The sequence below is a fragment of the Mustela lutreola genome, chromosome 4 (assembly GCF_030435805.1).
Source record: "Mustela lutreola isolate mMusLut2 chromosome 4, mMusLut2.pri, whole genome shotgun sequence".
NCBI lineage: Eukaryota > Metazoa > Chordata > Mammalia > Carnivora > Mustelidae > Mustela > Mustela lutreola.
This window is the reverse complement of record NC_081293.1, coordinates 26,258,734-26,280,465: the sequence shown is the minus strand read 5'-3', so window position 1 is coordinate 26,280,465 and position 21,732 is coordinate 26,258,734. Positions and strand designations below refer to the sequence as shown.

The 21,732-nt window shown below is 45.8% G+C and overlaps 1 protein-coding gene across 10 annotated transcripts in view; it reads left to right on the top strand.

Annotated features, from left to right (window-relative positions):
- The window catches only part of GBF1 (golgi brefeldin A resistant guanine nucleotide exchange factor 1), a 127,749-nt gene that overhangs the window by 102,271 nt on the left and 3,746 nt on the right, over positions 1-21,732 (top strand). The window contains exons 8-34 of one of the 10 annotated variants that reach the window (XM_059169093.1): positions 90-144; positions 842-916; positions 3,791-3,938; positions 4,254-4,477; positions 5,010-5,175; positions 5,605-5,816; positions 6,155-6,253; positions 6,841-7,035; positions 7,260-7,449; positions 8,350-8,490; positions 8,847-8,935; positions 10,341-10,543; positions 11,003-11,126; positions 11,377-11,502; positions 11,771-11,853; positions 12,720-12,956; positions 13,242-13,335; positions 13,706-13,882; positions 14,232-14,296; positions 14,379-14,502; positions 14,741-14,812; positions 14,956-15,050; positions 15,306-15,459; positions 19,953-20,178; positions 20,696-20,856; positions 20,989-21,235; positions 21,360-21,565. In XM_059169093.1, the coding sequence (XP_059025076.1) occupies positions 90-144; positions 842-916; positions 3,791-3,938; positions 4,254-4,477; positions 5,010-5,175; positions 5,605-5,816; positions 6,155-6,253; positions 6,841-7,035; positions 7,260-7,449; positions 8,350-8,490; positions 8,847-8,935; positions 10,341-10,543; positions 11,003-11,126; positions 11,377-11,502; positions 11,771-11,853; positions 12,720-12,956; positions 13,242-13,335; positions 13,706-13,882; positions 14,232-14,296; positions 14,379-14,502; positions 14,741-14,812; positions 14,956-15,050; positions 15,306-15,459; positions 19,953-20,178; positions 20,696-20,856; positions 20,989-21,235; positions 21,360-21,565 (3,988 nt within the window). Of the gene's footprint in view, positions 1-89; positions 145-841; positions 941-3,790; positions 3,939-4,253; positions 4,478-5,006; positions 5,176-5,604; positions 5,817-6,154; positions 6,254-6,840; positions 7,036-7,259; positions 7,450-8,349; positions 8,491-8,846; positions 8,936-10,340; positions 10,544-11,002; positions 11,127-11,376; positions 11,503-11,770; positions 11,854-12,719; positions 12,957-13,241; positions 13,336-13,705; positions 13,883-14,231; positions 14,297-14,378; positions 14,503-14,740; positions 14,813-14,955; positions 15,051-15,305; positions 15,460-19,952; positions 20,179-20,695; positions 20,857-20,988; positions 21,236-21,359; positions 21,566-21,732 lie in introns of all 10 variants that reach the window. The other 9 variants (XM_059169092.1, XM_059169089.1, XM_059169090.1 and 6 more) reach the window with 9 other exon arrangements.

The following is a 21,732-nucleotide window of genomic DNA, read 5'->3' as shown; positions in this document are numbered from 1 at the left end:
GGCCCAGAGCATCTTTGGACTGTGGCTGGCATGCAGGGGAGATTTGTTTTTGTCCCTAATGACAGTCCATGGGATTCTCTGTCTTATAGGTTACCTCAGTTTAAAGAAGAACCCAAGAACTATATGGGGACCAACATGAAGAAGGTATGACCTGCTATCCCTAATCCAAACCTTGGTCTCCCAACTTTAGTGCTATGGAGATTTTCCTAGATATCCTTACTTAGCAAAAAACGATTTTGCCTATACAAGTCTGCTTGAAATCTAGAAATAGGTGTCACTCCTTTAGTGAGAAATTTATTTTTCCCCAGATACCTCTTCTTCCCTAGCCTTTCCTTCCCAGCCTATCTTTGTTGACCCAATACATAAGCTGGTGAGCCAGTCCTTCATGGAAACTTGGTGAAGCCAATCAGGTTGTGATAAAAATGTATGTTGATAAAGATGAACACCCTACCATCCCCTCAAGATCCAGCCTTGTCAGCAGGTAGGTGGCCTAAGGATCCTATGCCCTAAGTCCCACCCTAATGCTGGATTAGACAGGGCTCACACTTGTGCTAGACTCTGTTGATGAGACAAATCAAGCCTGACTCTAGATCAGAAGGCTCTCGAACTGCTATAAGAATGGTGGTCAGAAGAATGGCCTCTTTCTATCTTAAAGTCCTGGACTTCACAGGCCTCTGATGATTCTACTTGCAGCCCTACCCTTGACCCTTGGCTGTTTGGTGCATGCACCTGACCTTCCTTCTCCCTAGCCACCCATTCCCATTCCTGCCCTCTGCCCTGTTGGCGTGTGTCTGAGTTTATGTCACTTTGTTTAAATCGCTCGTTTGCCTGTCTTTCACAGATTTCTCCATGTCTCCTCAGCAAACTGGAGCTAAATAGTGGGGAGCAGACCAAAGCCCTGAACCAGTTAGAGAGGGTACTACTCTTTAAGAACCTCAAGGTCTCTCTCCCTCTCCTTTCCCCTTTTAATTTATTTAAGTATATATACATAGATGTATATATATGTGTGTGTATATATATATACATCTGGGTCCCATTTCCATTGTGGGAAGCACAACTTACCCCTCCCTAGTAACACAGCACGGCTTTGGAAGTGTTGCATGTGTTTGTAGCTTTGCAGTGTTGGGAATTTTCCTGTGGCATTTGGTTGCCTGGAGGCAGAAGGAAGCTTTGAACTGGTGATACATCATGTAGTGAGCCTAAAGAGCCTGGGTCCTGCTGACATCGTGTTAGGAGGTTTAATATCTCCCATTTCTAGGGGAACTGTGAGGGGCCTCTAAGCAAGGCCCTCCCCCTTTCTACCCTCTCCCTGTCTCAGAGCTGGCATATAGAGCTTAAGAATAGTCTTGAGTCATCTGGATACTTGAACTGGATTTGGAGGGGAAGGATAATCCATCTAGTTGGGGTCTTTTTTTCTTAGTTAACATTAAAGGACTTCTTCCAAGATTTAGGACTCTAGATGGATGGGAAGGAGCTAGAAAGCCCAGGTCATTGAATAAAAAGATACTGTGTGTTTCTACACCTAGCCATAGGCCTGCATTCTGTTTGCATGAATTGTGTCAATTTTCATTTGTGTGCTTGACTTGTCACAAGTTGCATTTCTCTTTAGTAGCTGCCTGGCATTTTGCCATGATTATTAACCTAGGACCTTTCTTTGTAAAGCTTATACTTCCCTTTGGAAATACAGTTATATAAATAAGGTGTTGTAGAGTTCCATGAACACCTGCTGCCCCCCCACCTTAGAATCTTAGGACAGGGAGCATAACAGGGAGCAGAGTTATGATGGATAAGGTGTTGTAGGGTTCCATGAACACCTGCTGCCCCCCCACCTTAGAATCTTAGGACAGGGAGCATAACAGGGAGCAGAGTTATGATGGATAAGGTGTTGTAGGGTTCCATGAATACCCACTGCCCAGCCCCGACCTTAGAACTTTAGGACAGGGAGCATAACTGTACTTTAAAGGTTGAGGCATTTGTGAGAACTGGCAGCCTCTCGTCTCCTACTCCAGCCTGGAGGCAGAGAATACTAATTGAAATGATCAGGTTGGAGCGAGCTTTGCTGAGGTTAGAAAAGGAAGCAGGAGGGACTAATCCTAGTGTAGGAAGGCATCTTAGTGAGTGACTGGCTTCTCAGTAGAAGTAGAACCACCTAGAGTCCCTGAAGTTGGGAGACCGCCTAGAGAGAAAAGATAGCTCACAAAAGTGGATCCAGCTATTAGTGCTTTTTGGACCTCAGTAACAATTGCTGATAAAGCCAGGAGGTTCTTGTTTCCTCTTTGGTCTCTTGAGCTTCTTGACCATGTATTTGACTGATGCTTACTCCCAGAACATTCTTTTTACCATGAACTTGCCACAGATGTGCTTCAGTGGTTACTGGAGAGAGCACCCTGATTCCTGTGTAGCCACAGTGCTCAGAGCACTGGAAGTTTTGTTCTAGGCATTTTACTGTAGGCTTTGTGGAGATGGAGGGACAAGAAGCGTAAATCCAGTGTGAGGCTGTTGCTCTGTTAGTAAGAGCTGGGTGCAGGGCTCGACTCTCGGACCTCTTTCTTTTCTGGGTGGAGCTATTGGTAAGGAAGGTAGAATTACGTGGTTTCTAAGCAAAAGATCAGTGGTTACCCATGTTCAGGAGGGCTTGGGGGAAGTCAAGGAAGGAGGCCTGTTTTCCAAATACTAGAAGGAATTGAACAGGCAAAGGATAGCATAGGTATATTCAGCCTCTAGGAAGAGGCAAGGAGGAAAAATGCTTCTACTCTATTAGAGACATTCTGATGGTCCCTGGACCATTACTGTTTCCCTGTCCAGGGATGGTCCATCAGTATAGGAATAGTATGATGTAACTGTAAAGGGACTGGTTTCAAACCCTAACAGAAGGCATCAGGACCAGGAAAATGAAATGGACCTAAATAAAGTAGCTGTGAGCTTAGAGTGGAGAAAATACATAAAATCTTATATCCCAGAACAGTTCCCACAATGAGTTATAGAGATTTTCCTTTGTGACTAAAATGAAGCTATAGGAAAAAATGGAAATACAGCAGGAGAGAAGGAAATAGAATAGTGTAAGAGTCCAAGAAATCAGTAGCCTTACTATCTGAAAACATAAAATTGCATTTAGAAAGACCTAACAGTGGGAAGAACAGGTCTCAGTGATGTAGCAAAATTGGGAGCAATAGAGAGCAGAGCAACAGCATGAAATGACCCACCATCCTTAACTCCAAGTTGGCTGGGATACCACTCCTTCTTAACTCCAAGGAATGAGCCTTTGACCAATCTGATGCAAAAATTTCAGAGAGCCAGGAATATGTATAGGATCTAGGCCCAGTGCACGAAGTAGTGGGAAATCTGAGTGTGACAGGGAAGTTGTAGGCTGTCATAGTGGGATAAGAACTAGGAGTATGAGGCTGTGCTACTGATAGTTGAACAAAGCCCAGGAATCCAGGACCTGTAGATCTGAAGCTTCAGGCCAAGGAGCCTCTGCCCTCACCTTTTCTGCAAGAGGGTCAGGCACCACCTAAAGGTTTTAGGATTGCCAGGACTCAGGAAAGCAGAGTAATGTGTAATTAGCCTAAAAGTAGACTGTTTAGGAGGCTCCTAGGCTGACCTGTGAAGTGGAAGATGTAGAAGCCAGATTAGAGGAGTAGGAATGTGTTCTGATGGTCTAGAGTTTTCCTTTGGCACAGATGTGGCATATAGGCTGTTTTCTAGGGATCAGTAGGAGTAAAAGAAGGGAGATTGCTAGGGAAAGAATCTTAATTTGAATACCAGTGCTGATGAGGTATGCTATTTCCAGCTGAAAATGAGAGCAGGAGGCATGAGTGATTCATCCAAGTGGAAGAAACAGAAGAGATCCCCCCGGCCTTTGCGCCATATGACCAAAGTCACATCAGGTTCAGAGCTGCAAACCCCCAATGGAACCACCTTATCCTCTAATCTCACTGGTGAGTGCCCTGAGTTGCTTCCCCTGATTAGAATAGATAGAAGAAAATGTCTTTCCTCAAAACCAGCCAACTAAAGGGTTTTGGTCTTTCTACTAAGAGCAAAAAGGAAAACTCCAGGTCTGTCAGACTATGACCATTTAGCAATTCTGCAGTGACTTAAGGTTGTTCTCCTTCCAGAGGGACTCTGACTACATCAGAGACCAGCGTTTATAGAGATTATTATTCAGTCTAGGAAATAGAGCCCCTGGTGCCATGGAGGGTATGTGTTTTGCACAGGGTCTCTTATCTTCAAGCCTAACTTACTTTGCTTGGCAGGGGGCATGCCATTCATTGAGGTGCCCACTCCCATCTCGTCTGCAAGTTCAGAAGCTGCTTCAGCTGTGGTCAGCCCCACTACAGACAGTGGCCTGGAGTTCTCCTCCCAGACCACCTCCAAGGAAGATCTTACTGACCTGGAGCAACCTGGCTCTCCAGGGTATAACACAGCTACAGAGCCTGGCAGCAGTGACCCAGGGGTTCCTGAGCAGCCTGACCCCCAGGTATGGCTTTGATTTCTAAAGGCCCCCTCTCTAGTCTTTTCCTTTGGGAATTGGCTTAATCCTTTTCATCTTTTGTCCAGGCCTTGGCTCAAAAGAAGGTTGAGGTAGGGGGTTATTTCTTGTTTCCTTGAATCACCTGTGCTATATAGAAAATCCACAGCAAGATTCAATGTGAGAGGTAGCTCATGGGATTTATGAAGCAATGCATACAGATAGTACTTGGCAAAGGTAAGAGAGATGGCCATAGCTTTGTCTGGAAGGTAATGATCTAAATCCCAGGCCTATGAGAGCCTCTGTTGCCTCCAGAGTTCTAGTCATTTTAGGTCACTGATGCCCCAGGAGGTGCTTTCTGAGTCTTTCATCATACTCTGCCTGAGCCATCTTTCATTGTGCATTGATTCATAGCCTGCGGAGCCAGCCCTACACCTGCAGTCCATTAGAGACACTTGGAGCATAGGCATTTCAGGGGAGTAAGTTCCAAGTTGCTCTTCTTTCATCCCTCTTCCTATCCCGCTGCTACCGGTCATAGCAGGAAGGGGTCCCTGTGGAAAAGGCCCAGTCAGCATCCGTGGAATCCATCCCCGAAGTGTTAGAGGAGTGCACGTCCCCTGCCGACCAGTCTGACTCTGCCTCTGTCCATGACATGGATTACGTCAATCCCCGAGGTGTGCGCTTCACACAGTCCTCCCAGAAGGAAGGTGAGTTCTCTAAGGCAGGCTCTGCCTATTCACCACCTCCATCCTGCCCACTAACTGTCCTCAGTCTAGACCATCTTGGATCCAATGTGTCTTGTGGTCCATTTTCTAGTCAGGAAATGGAATCAAGCCAGAGGACTCTTAGTGTGGATGGAGCCCTTCTCTAACTTACACAGAGAGGGACTTTGGTGGACAGTAGGAAGTGAGAGGAAAGAATAGCTTGAGACTTCTAACAGAAAATAGGGTCATCAATTCTGATTGCCTTCAATAAGTGAGAGTAATCTTCTTAACCTCCCCAGAAAAAAACCTTTTTTTTTTTCCTTGAAGAGACTCACTTACCTGCAATTGCCTTGTATAATGCAGGGCAGGCCAGGCCAAGCTATCAAGCCAGTTGTTTCTTAGCAATCCCACTTTACTCCTGGCCTTCCTTAGGTACAGCGTTGGTCCCCTATGGTCTTCCCTGCATCCGGGAGCTCTTCCGCTTCCTCATCTCCCTCACCAATCCACACGATCGCCACAATTCAGAGGTTATGATCCATATGGGACTGCATTTGCTGACAGTGGCTCTTGAATCAGCCCCTGTAGCCCAGTGCCAAACCCTCCTGGGCCTCATCAAGGATGAGATGTGCCGCCACTTACTCCAGGTAAGACTGGATTTCTAGAGGGGCTCTGAGTCTCTGGCTGTTTTTCAGGGTCTCTTAAGGACCAGGAGTGTGCAGGGAGGTTTGGCTGATAGGTGCAAAAAGTATAGGATCCAGGAAAGAACCTCCCTCCCCAACTGGCCAGTGGTCATTGTCAAAAGGACACTACTAGTTCCCTGGGAATTTTGGCAGCCAAAGAGAAATACGGGAATGGCTAGATGTGGAGTTCCCTTAGAGCACAAGACCTTAGTGGCAGCCTCACACAGTTTGCTTTCCTGTTTTTCTCTTGGTTGAGTCATAGGTTCAGAAATCTAATGATTTAACCCTACTCTGATCTCCAGCTACTCAGTGTAGAGCGACTCAACCTTTATGCTGCTTCCCTGCGGGTATGCTTCCTGCTCTTTGAAAGCATGAGGGAGCACCTCAAGTTCCAATTGGAGGTGAGTGTATTGAACTTGGAAGAACAAAAAAAATAGATGTATGGCATCTCCAGTGGGGAGATGCTCCAATAGCTCTGTCATTCTGCAGGGATGGGATTTAGGGGCTCCCGTAATATAGGGCTTTTAGCCTCCATAGTTTTATTCATTGGCTGGCATCTTTGGTGGAAAAATTAAAAGAAGCCCAGAGGAAACTGGCTGGCTATAACATGAGAGAAGCAAAATATGAGGACTGGTGGACAACCTCACTGTGAGTGGGTATGGCTTTTCTGCCTGGCAGTTCTGCAGCATAGGCAAGCAAGTCAGACGGCTTCGCCACTAAGTTGCAGACAAGAACTCTGTAGTACCAGGTCAGGCTCACAGAGCACAAAGAGGGTTAGTAGGCAACTTGTTTTGGATCAAGTGTGAGGTAGAGAGCCAGGTCTTCCCCAGTGTGGAGGCCAAAGAGGATAGAATACCTTTAAGGGTCTCTTACTGCATGCCTCCTGGCTGGGCTTCTACTTCTTGTGTTTAATGGTTTACCTGTCTAATTTTTCTCTTCTATCTTGAATTTTTCCCCACCCAAATGGCTATTACTGCTTTATTGCCAGATGTACATCAAAAAGCTCATGGAGATCATCACTGTGGAGAACCCCAAAATGCCTTATGAGATGAAAGAGATGGCACTGGAGGCCATTGTGCAGCTCTGGCACATCCCCAGTTTTGTCACTGAGCTCTATATCAACTATGACTGTGACTACTACTGTTCAAACCTCTTTGAAGACCTCACCAAGCTGCTGTCCAAGGTGCTGACCATTATTACTGGCCTCAAGAAAGAAGGCTCTGTTAAGAAATCTCTCTGGTGGTAGAGAGCATACGATATGCAGGGCAGGAAACACTTGAGAGTTGGGGAACAGGAAGAAGAAAGGCATTTTCTCAGGGCAGTGTAGAAGTTAAAAGAGGTTTCAGGGTTTTTGGAAAAGTGTAAAGTATTCTCACCTCAAGTCTCCTGGATCTGTTTACTTTGCAGAATGCCTTCCCTGTGTCTGGTCAGCTCTATACAACACACCTCTTGTCTCTTGATGCCCTGTTGACAGTGATTGACAGCACTGAGGCCCATTGCCAGGCCAAAGTCCTCAACAATCTTACCCAGCAAGAGAAGAAAGAAGCAGCCAAACCTGGCTATGAGGCAGTAGATGGTTCCCGAGAATCCAGCAATAGTGAGAGGCATTTCTTTCTTTGAGGAATCCTAGGATTCTATGCTTATCACTTTTCTGTTCACTGAATCTTCTCTTCATCCTTTATATCACTTCTTCTGGGGGCTCTCCCAATTCTGTGTTTCCAGAGTTTGATGGTTTGAATCATTGGCCAGGCAGATTAGCAAGATTCATGGACTTGTCCTTTTCTTATCCTCCACACTTTGGCTTTCTTATAGAATTATTATTATTATCATTTAAAGTATAGTTAACGGCACGTGGGTGGCTCAGGTGGTTAAGTGTCCGACTCTTGATTTTGGCTCAGGTCATGATCTCGGGGTCAGGGGATCAAGCCCTGCATTGAGCTCTGCACTCAGCGTGGAGTCTGCTTGTCCCTCTCCCTCTACTTCTTCGCCCCCATGCCCCTGCTCATGTGTGCATACACACACTCTCTCTCTCTCTTTCTCTAAAATAAATAAATAAAATCTTGAATGAAATAAAGCGTAGTTAAAATACAATGTTACATTAGTTTCAGGTATACAACATAGGAGTAGTATTATTTCTTTATGGGGAGAAAAGAGAACCTAGATTAAAGGATAAGATTTCTCTTCCAGGCCGTACCTTCCCCCACCCCCAGTATCTGCTTCCACCCTAATTAATCTTCTCTGACATCCCCTTAAGACTGAGGTTGCAGAAGATCAGAGAATGGGACTAGGTAATCTCTGTTAAATTACAGAATCTAATGCTTAACTAATCTGGGACAGTGACTACTTATTTGGGCTTAGGTTTGTTGTCTTCAGGGCTGGTGACCTATGTGGGGCTTTGTGGGACCTACCCAGGTCTCCTTGACCTAGTACACAACTTCTCTTGCAGCTCTGCTTGGTTTCTTACCCCGTCTTCATTTATTTTCTTATCTCTTACCAGCTGAGAGAGCCGCCAGTGATGGGAAACCTGTAGGCTTAGCCCCAGACATCCCAGGCCTACATCTGCCAGGTGGAGGGCGGCTGCCAGCAGAACACGGGAAACCAGGATGCAGTGATCTGGAGGAAGCTGCTGACTCTGGGGGTGGGTACTGGGTGTCCATGATCCTCAGCCCCCTCAACTGGAGGTTTTGGCGGAGAGCCCAGGGAGGAGGGGGAGGGCACAGACACCCTAAAGCAGTATGTGAGTGAACCTTGGCTGCTCACCCATACCTTCAGAGAGAGAAGGAAATATTTGAGAGGCCAAAGATATTTGAGAGAAAACATTTGGAGCCCTAGAAAATAGGACCTCTAAGAATGTAGAAGACTGATGAGGACAAGAAAATTTTTGAGGCATTTTTCTTCACTAGATAGTATATTGGCAATCTTCCAAAAGCCATTATACTGGTAAAGGAGGTCTTACAGGTTTTTCCTTTTCTTCCTCCCATATCCTGTTCCTAGCTGACAAAAAGTTTACCCGGAAGCCACCTCGATTTTCCTGTCTCTTGCCAGATCCACGGGAACTGATTGAAATTAAAAACAAAAAGAAGGTATGTATGGCCATCCCCAGAACTTAGTCTCTGCCTGCCTCGGTCTGGGTGTCTTTTGTAGGGTTTCTGTCCCAGAGGATAAGGGAGAGTCTAGCAGCTCATTGAGCAGTTTCCCAAGGCTAATCTTTGCATTTTTGGGGACTTCAGCAACCATCCAGTCTCCTTTGAAAGCCTTCCTTTCTAAGCCGTGGAATTAGACACACCCTATTGTGTGCCCCTTGGCAAATCCTGCCCTAGGTGAGAGCCAGTTGTTAACTGGTGGTAACAAGAGCCTGGGATGATGTCATGTGGGTCACTGGAGGTTATTGGTTATCTCAAGCCCTGGGGTAGGTATTGGCAGTGAAATAGAATTGACATTTATCTGGTGCTTTAGTAAAGTTCAAAAAAATTGTTTTTTAAACACAAAGAAAACTTTTATTTAACCCTTTCTTTCTCTTATGGTCAGCCTAAATGACTGGTTTGTGTCCCCTTGATTGTAGAGCTGTGGCTAAATAGACAAAAAGTTGAGTTATCATCACAGTTAGTTCACCTTGTCCTTAAAAGCTGGAAAACTGGAGAAGAAAGGGAAATCCAAGCTAGGCTATAAACAGATGCCAGGATGGCTATAAAACTGGGGAGAAGAGGGATCCTTGGGTGGCTCAGTTGGTTAAGCGTCTACCTTCAGCTCAGGTCATGATCCCAGGGTCCTAGGATCAAGCCCTGCATTGGACTCCTTTCTCAGTGGGGAACCTGCTTCTCCCTCTGGTGGCTACTCCCCCTGCTTTTGCTCTCTCTCTCTCTGAAAAATAATTAAATAGAATTTAAAAACAAACAAACAAACAAAAACCTAGAGGGAAGAGACCTTCTCTAGTCTCTCTTTCTGCTTTCTTCTGATTTTTAAGTTGGTGGAGAAGGGCTGTCCTTGTGCATCTTGAGAACTCAGAAAATGAGTGAAAAGGAGCTCCTCAGGCAGTTCTTCTTACTATTTTTTTTTTTTTTTTAATTTTTAAGTAGGCTCTATGCCCAGTGTGGGGCTTGAACTCACAACCCTGAGATCAGGAGTTAATATTCTACTGAGTCAGCCAGTTGCCTCTTATGGTGCAATTTTTTAAAAATTCTGTTTTGTTTTTAAGTAATCTCTACACCCAACATGGGGCTCAAACTTACAGCCCTAAGATCAAGAGTCACATATTCTAGTAACTGAGCCAGCAGGGCACCCTGGTTCCTCAGCCAGTTCTAATTAGACACGAAGAATGGGGACAGCTAGTGGGGCTGGTATGATCCAGCCTTAGTTTTGGAGTTACTTAAAACTACATCCTAGGAACCTGTTAGGTGACCAGCTGTGGACTGTTTGATGGAGTTCAGCCTGGCCTTGTCTGGTTTAGGAGCTAAACAGCTTGTGACACCTCTAGTATTTCTCCTCCAGCTGCTAATCACTGGCACAGAGCAGTTCAACCAGAAACCAAAGAAGGGGATCCAGTTTCTGCAGGAGAAAGGCCTCCTTACCATACCAATGGACAACTCAGAGGTTGCCCAGTGGCTCCGAGAGAACCCTCGGCTGGACAAGAAAATGATTGGAGAGTTTGTGAGTGACCGCAAAAACATTGACCTGCTGGAGAGCTTTGTGAGGTGAGGAAGTGGCAAGAAGTAGAGGACATAGTTGGTGATCAAAGGGCAAGGCATCCCTCAAAGTAGTCTCAGTCAGTTCCTGCTGGTAACCTAGGTCACACACTCTTCCTCTTCCCATGACTTATGTCTTTTGGACCTGAAAGAGTCTCCAGCAAGATAGCTTTGGGAGCCATTTCATTCTGCATAGAGAGCATTGCAAAGGGATAGAACAGGGTTCCTGAGCACAAGGTAGATTCCAGCGGATGGGGTTTCCAGGCAAGAATGCACTGATGTGGAAAGTACTAAAATTAGGAGTTGTCAGATTCTAGTCTGTTTTAGAGATGACCACAAGATTGTTCCCTTTGCTAGGCCCTTCAGCTTCCTCTGTTCCAATATGAGATTAGAGGGACTAGAGCTAATAGGGAGCCCAATGTTTGCGACTTATGTATCTTTAGCCTCTCTGTCCTTCTTTCTCTCTAGCACCTTCAGCTTTCAGGGTCTACGGCTGGATGAAGCTCTTCGTCTCTACCTGGAAGCCTTCCGCTTACCTGGAGAAGCCCCAGTCATCCAGAGGTTGCTGGAGGCATTCACAGAGCATTGGAGAGTGAGTTGCATGTCAGGGCCTGGAATGGGTTTTTATGGCTCCAACTGAAGGACCCAGCTGCTGTCTCCTAAAAGGCTGAGAGAAACATCAGCAAACTTCCCATAGAGAGATAAGCTTCTGTTAAGGAGTTGGCAAGAGGTTGGAGGCTTTGTGGCTCCTCTTTGTACCCAGCACTGGCCGGTGGGTTGGTAATGAAGGTTTGATTGGCCGGAGAAGGGCATTGATACAGGTGGGGTCTTTGCTTTTTCAGAATTGTAATGGCTCCCCATTTGCCAATAGCGATGCCTGCTTTGCCCTGGCCTATGCTGTCATCTTGCTTAATACTGACCAGCACAACCACAACGTTCGCAAACAGAATGCACCCATGACTCTAGAGGTAAGCTTGGATCCCAGCCGAGGCAGAGAGGGTCCAGTGCAGTTTTGGAGGTATAGCAGGAAGGACATGGGATTTCCAGTGGGCACAATGGACAGAGTTTGTCCAGGGGAATCAGGGAGGGCTGGCCAATCCAGGAAAAGAACTGGGTTAGGGAGGTGGGCTCTTCCACTTACTGTTTCCTAAGTCCTATCTACTACAGACCCAGGAGTTCCTTAGGTGGGGCTTCGGCATTGACATATGGGGGAAAATCTTGTTGGCCTGTCTCTAGGAGTTTCGCAAAAACCTAAAAGGTGTGAATGGAGGCAAGGACTTTGAGCAAGACATCCTGGAGGACATGTACCACGCCATCAAGTGAGTATTTGTGGAGAATAGTTTGTCTTCTCATTAAGCAGAAGCACACTGCTTCCTTTTCCAGATTTTAGAGTCCCATCAGACTTCAGTGTTTCATCTGCCCTGGATTTAGCTTTGAGACTCAGCTGTGCAGCACGTTTTCCCATTTCTTCCTTAAAGAAGCCTGAACAGTACTGGAGCTCCAGTACTCTGAGCCAGGATCTAAACTGCCCCTGCTAAGTAGAATATCATGGGCCCATTTCCTGAACCCAAAGCAGCTGGGTTTTCCTGTCTAGCTCACAAGATGCATTCTGAAGCTGGTAGAGAACACAAAATGGGCACTGGAGGGTGAGGTTTGGGTCAGAGATCAGAGATGGGGCACTTAGTTTTTTATTATAAATCAGAAAAAGTAGAGAGAAATGTTCATCCTCTCATACCCAGAAAGAATGGAGCTCTCACTACAGAACTAAAGGCCCCAGCTAAAGACAGGGCTTTGGCATTATGGGGGGTTCTGGGTGCTTCCTTTTTTTCTCCCTGTTCCCACTAGTGGGTGGGAAGCAGATCACTGAACTGCACTTATGGTGACCTCTCATTAATGGACTGTGCCAGTGTGGGCAAAACCTGTTGTCCTAGGGGTGCCTGGGTGGCTCAGTGGGTTAAAGCCTCTGCCTTCAGCTCAAGTCATGATCCCAGGGTCCTGGGATCGCACCCCATATTGGGCTCTCTGCTCAGCGGGGAGCCTGCTTTCCCCCTCTCTCTCTGCCTACTTGTGATCTCTGTCAAATAAATAAATAAAATCTTTAAAAAAAAAACAAAACCTATTGTCCTAGCATGGAACCAGTTAGGTTCACAGCAGTGTACCTACTCTTTCCTTTACCTCCTAACAGGAATGAGGAAATTGTGATGCCTGAAGAGCAGACAGGCTTGGTTCGGGAGAACTATGTGTGGAATGTGCTGCTTCATCGAGGTGCCACCCCAGAGGGCATATTCCTTCGTGTGCCTGCTGGCAGCTATGATCTTGACCTCTTCACCATGACATGGGGCCCCACTATTGCTGCCCTTTCTTATGTCTTTGACAAAAGCCTTGAAGAGACAATCATCCAGAAAGCCATCTCAGGCTTCAGGTAGCCCAGCTGTGGCCTTGGTCTTGACCTCCTCTCACCTCTCTGGGAAAACATGGTTGCCTCCATGCCTTTCTGATTCCTACTCATATTTTTATTAGAATGGGTTTTCTCTGAGTTTTTGAAAGGAGACTGAAGTTTGGGAAGGCTCAGTCTTAAACAGATTGAAGAGTAAAAGGTTTCTTCTTGGGACTGATCGGGGAAGAATCCTAAGTAAGCTTCCTCAGGGACTTGGAAGGACTACCTAGCCTTCCAGTGACTCACTCTTTCTGGAATGTGACATTACAGGAAGTGCGCCATGATCTCCGCCCACTATGGCCTCAGCGATGTGTTTGACAATCTCATCATATCTCTGTGCAAATTCACAGCTCTTAGCAGTGAGGTAAGCAGGGGCAAGAACCGTTTACTTAGAGTTCCAAAGGAGGACCTCTCTTTTAGCCATAAATCCATCCTTATCTGTAGAGCTGTTTTCCCTCGGCATATTCATTTACTCCCCCTAGACTACAGTAGCACTTGGGCCATTTTTGTTTCATACCCCCTAGAATGAGATTAGTGTCACCTCATGCAAGTGGGATGGGAGAGGAGATACATCAGTGGGGAAGGCCTTAACCAGGTTAGCCTTTCCCACTAGTACTGGGGGGGGTAGTGAACCATAGCAAACAGGACTTTCGGGGAACTATAGGTAAAGGCCTAAGAGATCTCCTTTCCAGACATTTGCCAGACCCTAAGCCTTTTCTCATCTTCCTTTTCAGTCTATTGAGAACCTGCCCAGTGTGTTTGGAAGCAACCCCAAAGCCCACATTGCAGCCAAGACAGTATTCCATTTGGCCCATCGTCATGGTGACATCCTGCGGGAGGGTTGGAAGAATATCATGGAGGCCATGCTGCAGCTCTTCCGAGCTCAACTGCTGCCCAAAGCTATGGTGGAGGTAATTCTTATAGGGGATTAGTGGGCAATAACAAGGCAAAAGCTCATAAACTATGTGCTCTTTGTGTATGGAACTGGTTGAGACCAGCACTAGGCCCAATGACTGCTGAAACTTAACCAATGACTTACTGAAACTTAAGGAACACCTTAAATGTAAGACCACAGACTTGGGGTGAGGGGATAGCTGTAAAAGAAAGCTGATATAAGCCATTGCCAGTCACCAGCTGTAGGCAGCCCAGTCAGGAGTGTAGGACACTGAGCTACAGGAAGAAAGCCAGAGAATTTTTCATGAAGAAGCAGGACATGCAAAGGACATGTGGAAAGAAATTATTCTTGATCTGATTTTCCAGGTAGAAGATTTTGTGGATCCCAATGGCAAGATCTCACTACAGAGGGAGGAGACGCCATCAAATCGGTAAGGGCAGATCAGAGGCTGAAGGCTTGGAGAGGGAGGGTCAGAACTATGGAGCTCACCAGGGTTTGAACTTTTTCTGCAGAGGAGAGTCGACAGTTCTAAGCTTTGTGAGTTGGCTGACACTAAGTGGTACTGAGCAGTCTAGTGTGCGGGGCCCATCCACTGAGAACCAAGAGGCCAAAAGAGCAGCCTTGGACTGTATCAAGGTAACTGTCTTTGCCTACCCTTGGTAGCCTTGGTAAACAAGCCTAAATCCCTCCCTTCTAGATGAATGTTGCCATCCCTCCCTTCTAGATGGATGCTGCCCTAGAAACTGAAGAGTAGAATTATCCAGGGCTTATGAACAGAGCTGATGGCCTTTTGTCCTCTCTCCCTAGCTCTTGGGAACATTCTCTTCCCTCCAGCCCTTGTCACTGACCCTCCTCTCTCTTGAATCCCCTCTAGCAATGTGACCCAGAAAAGATGATCACAGAAAGCAAGTTCCTTCAGCTGGAGTCCCTACAGGAACTCATGAAGGTACAGGATAAAGAGGGAAGAGGAGGGATGAAAGAGCCGGCTATGTCTGGGAGGGGAGATGGGGACAATGGTGATTGCCTTAATTTCTGTCAGGGCAGAGCCAGTGGCTGACTTCTGCATGCTTTCCCGCTGTTGTGCTCTAGGCTCTGGTCTCAGTGACACCAGATGAAGAGACATATGATGAGGAGGATGCTGCTTTCTCCCTAGAGATGCTGCTGAGGATTGTGCTGGAGAACAGGTAGAAGGCAATCTTTAGGCAGGCCTCATTCTGGGCTCGTGCCAAAGGGATGGAAGACTGGAGCCATCTTGCTGAGTGGGCTTTAGGAACAAGAAGCACTTGAAGCTATAGGCAGTGGAGAAGCTTGTTCATTATACCTGCCTGCTTAGGGTATAATACTGATGAGCCCTGAAAGGCCTAACCTGGATCAAAGGGAGAGACCTATTGCCCAGTGGCCTGTCCAGCTGTGACTGTCCTCACCCTTATGTTCCTCAGGGACCGTGTGGGCTGTGTGTGGCAGACTGTCCGAGACCATCTATATCACCTGTGTGTCCAGGCACAGGATTTCTGCTTCCTTGTAGAGCGAGCAGTGGTGGGGCTGCTGCGCTTGGCCATTCGACTGCTCCGAAGAGAAGAGATCAGTGGCCAGGTAAGCAGAGTACAGCCTGGAAAGCAGGAAGTAGGTAGGGGACTAAAGCCACAGTGTCAGTTGTGGGTATGTCCTGAGACAGAAAGTTCATTTAGTGTTGCATGAGTCCGGTTACGTACCACAGGGCTAGAGGAATCTAACAGGTGGCATTAGGGATGAGTCTGGAATGGTCTCATGCATGAAGCTGGTACTTAGCACCTCTGCAGGCTCCTATGAATCTGCTCTGTAAGGTTGAATGGCTACTGCCTTGTGGCAGTCTCAGCCCTATATCTGGTTTCCTGGTTCTCATGCTTAGAACCCTCCTGAGATTTCTTGGCTCAGGTATAAAAGACAGTCAGCATAGAACTAATAAGTGAGTTCAGCAAGGTCACAGGATATAAGATTAACACAAAAATTAATCACATAGAAGAGGTGGGTGGGGGAATAGGTTGAATGGGTGATAGGCAGTATGGAGGGCACTTGTTGCGATAAGCACTGAGTGTTATATGTAAGTGATGCATCACTAATATTCAAATACTACACTATATGTTAACTAACTTGAATTTAAATTTTTAAAAAAGTACAGGAGTCTTTATATAACAATTTAATAAATTTTAGGCAATGTTAGAGTCCTAATATCTAAAGAAAAATCACAGTTCCAGATACTAACAGTAAATGTATAGAAAATGAAACCAACAACACAATATCATTTACACATGCTGCAAATGAAATGAAATACTGAAATACACACCAAGCAAACATTAATAGCATCTCTCTGCTAAAGATTACAAAATGCTAATGAAAGATATCAAGACCTAAATAAATGAAGAGGCATACTGTGTTCATGGATTGGAAGACTCAGCATAGTAAAGATGTCAGTTCTCCCCCAAATTCATGTATAAGTTTAATGCAACTCCCATGAAAATCCCAGCAAGGTTTTTTGTAGACCTAAGCTTATTTTAAAATTTAGATTGAAAAGCATAGGCCCTAGAATGGCCAAACATTTGAGAAAGGAAAATATGGGAGAAATCACTCCATCTGCTACTAAGGCTTCCTGTATAGCTGCAGTAATCAAGACTGTCTGGTATTGGGCGCCTGGGTGGCTCAGTGGGTTAAGCCTCTGCCTTCGGCTCAGGTCATGATCTCAGGGTCCTGGGATCGAGTCCCGCATCGGGCTCTCTGCTCAGCGGGGAGCCTGCTTCCTCCTCTCACTCTGCCTGCCTCTCAGTCTACTTGTGATCTCTCTCTGTCAAATAAATAAATAAAATATTTAAAAAAAAAAAAAAAAAGACTGTCTGGTATTTGTGGAGAGAAAGACACATAAATCAGTGGAACAGAAGAAAGAATCCAGAAATAGACCCACACAGAGATGCTCTGTGACAAAAGTGCAAAAACAGTTAAATGGAGGAAGAATCGCCTCTTCAGTGGCTAGAATAATTGAAATTCATGGGTGGGGAACAAACAATGAACCTTGACCTCAGCAGCATACCTTATAGAAAAATTAACTCAAAATGACTCATAAATTAATTCTTTTTTAAAGATTTTATTTATTTGACAGAGAGAGATCACAAGTAGGCGGAGAGGCAGGCAGAGAGAGAGAGAGGGAAGCAGGCTCCCTGCTGAGCAGAGAGCTCGATGCGGGACTCAATCCCAGGACCCTGAGATCATGACCTGAGCCGAAGGCAGCGGCTTAACCCACTGAGCCACCCAGGCACCCCATAAATTAATTTTTAAGTTATTTTTATTAACATAAAATGTATTATTTGCTCCAGTGGTACAGGTCTGTGAATCATCAGGCTTACACATTTCACAGCACTAACCATAGCACATACTCTTCCTAGTGTCTATAACCCAGCCACCCTCTCCCTACTCCCTTGCCCCCAGCAACCCTCTATCTGTTTAGATCTTATTTTTTTTTAAGATTTATTTATTTATTTGAGAGAGATTGTGATCATGGGGGAGGGACAGAGGAAGATGGAGAGAGAGAGACGCTCAAGCAGACTCCCTGCTCAGCAGGGAGCCTGACACAGGGCTGAATCTCCCTGAGATCATGACCTGAGCCAAAATCAAGAGTTGGACACTTAACTGACTGCGCCATATAGGTGTCTCTCAAAATGAATCATAGATTTAAATGTAAAATGTAGAATTATGAAACCTTTAGGAAGAAAGCTAGGAGAATATGTTCAGGAGCTAGGAAAAGAATTCTTAGGCTTGACACCAAAAGTGCAGTCCATAAAAGGAAAAATTGGTAAATTGAACTTCATCAATTTTAAGAACTTATACTTTAGGGGTGCCTGGCTGGCTCAATCAGTTAAGCATCCAACTCTCGGTGTTGGCTCCGGTCATGATCTCAGGGTCTTGGGATTGAGCCCTCCATTGGGCTCCATGGGAAATCTACTTGAGATTCTCTCCCTCTCACTCTCCCTCTGCCCTTCTCCTGGCTCATGCATGCATGCACGCACTCTCTCTCAAATAAGTAAATCTTAAAAAAAAAAAAAAAAAAAAAAAAAAAAAAACTTGTATTCTTTGGAAGGTCATGTGAAAAGGATGAAAAGATAAGGAGCATATCTTTGCAAACTACACATCTGAAAAAAACTAATACGTAAAATATAAAAGAACTCAAAATACAACAGTAAGAAAACAATCCAATTAGAAAATGGGCAAAAGAAATGAACAGACATTTCACTGAAGAAGATACACAGATGGCAAATAAGCACATGAAAATATTTTAGTGATGTTCAGCATCATTAGCCAGCAGGGAAAGGAAATTGAAATCATGATGAGATATCACTAACTACCTGTCAGAATGACTAAAGTAAAAAATAGTGCTAATACCAAACATTGGCAAGGATGACATTTCTGGATACTAATAGTAAACGTATAGAAAAGGAAACCAACAACACAATATCATTTACATTTGCTTCAGTGAAATGAAATGTTGAGTGAGAATGTAAAATGGTACAGCTCCTCTGTTAGCAGTTTCTTAATAGAACTAAACATGCAGTTATTCACACAATCCAGCAGTCGTACTCTTGGGCATTTATCTCAGAGATATTAAAGCTTACTTTCTCATAAAAACCTATTCATGAATGGTCATAGAAGCTTTTTTTGTGATAGCCCAAAACTGGAATCAGCCCAGATGATTCTCAGCAGGTAACTAGTTAAACTGTGGCACATACATACTGTGGAGTTCTGTTCAGCAATCAAAGCAACAGACTGTTGATAACAACTTGGAGGAACCTCCAAGGAATTACGCTGAGTGGAAAAAAGCCAATCCCAAAAAGCTGCATATTATGTAATTCCATTTATATCTAACAAGTTTGAAATGACAGAATTTTAAAAGTAATGGACAGATTGCCAAGGGTTAAGATTGGGGACAAGAAGAGGCAGGAAAGTATGTTTTTAAAGGTCAACGTGAAGAATCCTATGGTGGTGCAACTATTCAACATACTGACTTGTGAAGGATACACAAACCTAAAATTAGGTGATTAAATTATGTAGAACTTAATACACGCATGCATACACAGATGAGTAAAGTAAAACTGGGAAACCTGAGTAAGATCAGTGGATTATATTGATGTCAGTATCACTTACCATTTACTGTAGTTTTATATAATGTTACCATTTGGCGTAAATGGGGCAAAACATACAAAGGATCTCTTTGTATTGTTTCTTTTTTTTTTTATTTTTAAGATTTATTCATTTTGGGGGACGCCTGGGTGGCTCAGTTGGTTAAGCAGCTGCCTTCGGCTCAGGTCATGATCCCAGCGTCCTGGGATGGAGTCCCACATCGGGCTCCTTGCTCGGCAGGGAGCCTGCTTCTCCTTCTGCCTCTGCCTGCCATTCTGTCTGCCTGTGCTCGCTCTCTCCCCCTCTCTCTCTCTGATAAATAAATAAAATCTTAAAAAAAAAAAAAAAGATTTATTCATTTTGGGAGAGAGCATGTGTGTGGACAGGAGTGCGGAGAGGGGCAGAGGGCAAGGAGAGAGAGGATCTCAAGGAGACTCCCCACCCAGTGCAGAGCCCACAATGTGGGGCTCAATCCCACAACCATGAGATAATGACCTGAGCCAAAATGAAGAGTTGAACCTCTATATTACTTATATTTTATTGTATTATTTTTTACAACTACATATGAATCTATAGCTCAATAAAAATTTTAATTAAAAAGAAAACTGAAGAAAGGGCGCCTGGATGACTCGGTTAAGGGTCTGCCTTCGACTCAGGTTATGATCCCAGGATTCTGGGATTGAGTCCTGCATTGGGCTCCCTGCTCAGCAGGGAGCCAGCTTCTCCCTCTGTCCCTCCCCCAACTCATGGGCGCTCGCTCGCTCACTGTCTCTTGGGGAAAAAAAAAAAATCTTAAAAAAAAAACAACCTGAAGAAAAGACCAGCAGCAGTACTCTTAGGTGGGTTCTAACCAAACCATCCTCACTGACCTAAGGAAACTGGTAAGGAAGGGGTCTAGACAAGAAGCTGTGTGCTCACTTACTGCTCCCCACCCACACACCCAGGTGCTGCTCTCCCTGCGCATTTTGCTGCTAATGAAGCCCAGCGTGCTGTCCCGAGTCAGTCACCAGGTAGCCTATGGGCTCCATGAACTTCTTAAGACCAACGCAGCCAACATCCACTCAGGTGATGACTGGGCCACCCTCTTCACACTGCTGGAATGTATTGGCTCAGGTGTAAAGCCACCAGCTGCCCTGCAGGCCACAGCCAGGGCTGATGGACCTGATGCTGGTAAGCCGTTTCCCAGGGAGACCCTCATTAGTGGATAAACAGTTATGGCCCCAGAGGTTGAGGCAAGAAAACAAAATAGAGGTTTTTTTATTAGCAGATTGAACACTCTTGACTGCCACCATCTGCTTCCAGAGCTTCCTATATCCACTGACATTTCCCCAGCACTCATGGGTTAAACAGCATGAAGGCTAGTAGGCAACAGAGATGTCTATGACACTAGGCTTCCTACTGTCCTGAGGACTATTTTCTCGGAAACTATGTCCTCACCACCAACCCCATGCCCGGACAGCTGCTACTAGATGCCATCAGGAGCCCAAATTAGCCTGTTGCCCCATTTGGTCAAGAGACAATCTGTCCAGACTGTCCTTCAGCCCCTTGGTGACAGGACGGAGAAACTAAGCTGGACCAAGAGAGAGGAGAGGCCAGGCTTGAGCACCTACTTCTTAGAACTAAAATCATCCTTCATCCCAGTGTAGCCATTTCCACCCTGACTCTGCCCTTCTCCCTGCTGACTTAGGGGCCCAATCAGACAGCGAACTCCCATCCTACCATCAGAATGATGTGAGCCTGGACCGAGGATACACTTCTGATTCAGAGGTCTATGCTGACCATTGCAGGCCTGGCAAGATCCACCGATCAGCGACAGATGCTGATGTGGTAAACAGCGGCTGGTTAGTGGTGAGTGAGCATATGGGCAATGGGTGAGTCTTCCCTCCTTGGCCTGGGGGAAAGATTCCTGGTCCTCCAGAGGGCATCTGAGGGAAGATCAGGCTCAAGCCTGGGTTCCCAGCAACTCTGTGTACTTTACAGGTGGGGAAGGATGACATCGATAACTCCAAGCCAGGTCCTGGGCCCAGCCGACTAGGCCCTTCACCCCTGGTCAATCAGTACAGCCTAACAGTGGGGCTGGACCTCGGGCCACACGACACTAAGTCCCTGCTTAAATGTGTAGAATCTCTGTCCTTCATCGTGCGTGATGCTGCCCACATTACACCTGACAACTTTGAGCTCTGCGTCAAGACTCTCCGCATCTTTGTGGAGGCCAGTCTGAATGGCGGTGGGTTACCCAGTGAAGGGGCAGCTGGGGGGTAGCCATGTGAATATATGGGGGAAAGGGAGGAAAAGGTAGGCCATCTGTGTCCATGGATATAGAAATGTGACCTGGGTCTGGCTTTGCTCAGGGTGCAAGTCCCAGGAGAAACGTGGCAAGAGTCACAAGTATGATAACAAAGGAAACCGCTTCAAGAAGAAATCCAAGGAAGGCTCAGTGCTTCGACGGCCTCGAACCTCCAGCCAGCATGCCACTCGGGGTGGGCACAGTGACGATGATGAGGATGAAGGTGTGCCTGCCAGCTACCACACGGTGTCTTTACAGGTCAGTCAGGACGTAAGTATGGCATCCTTTACTTCCTCTCCTCTCGCCGCCCCTGATGTTGGGATTGTGGGCAGGGCCAGGGACAGCCAGGGCTCTGAGGAAGGGCCTATGTTTTCCAACCCAGGCCCTCAGCCACCACTTCCAAATTGTTCCCCATCCAAAACCACTGTAAATCTCTG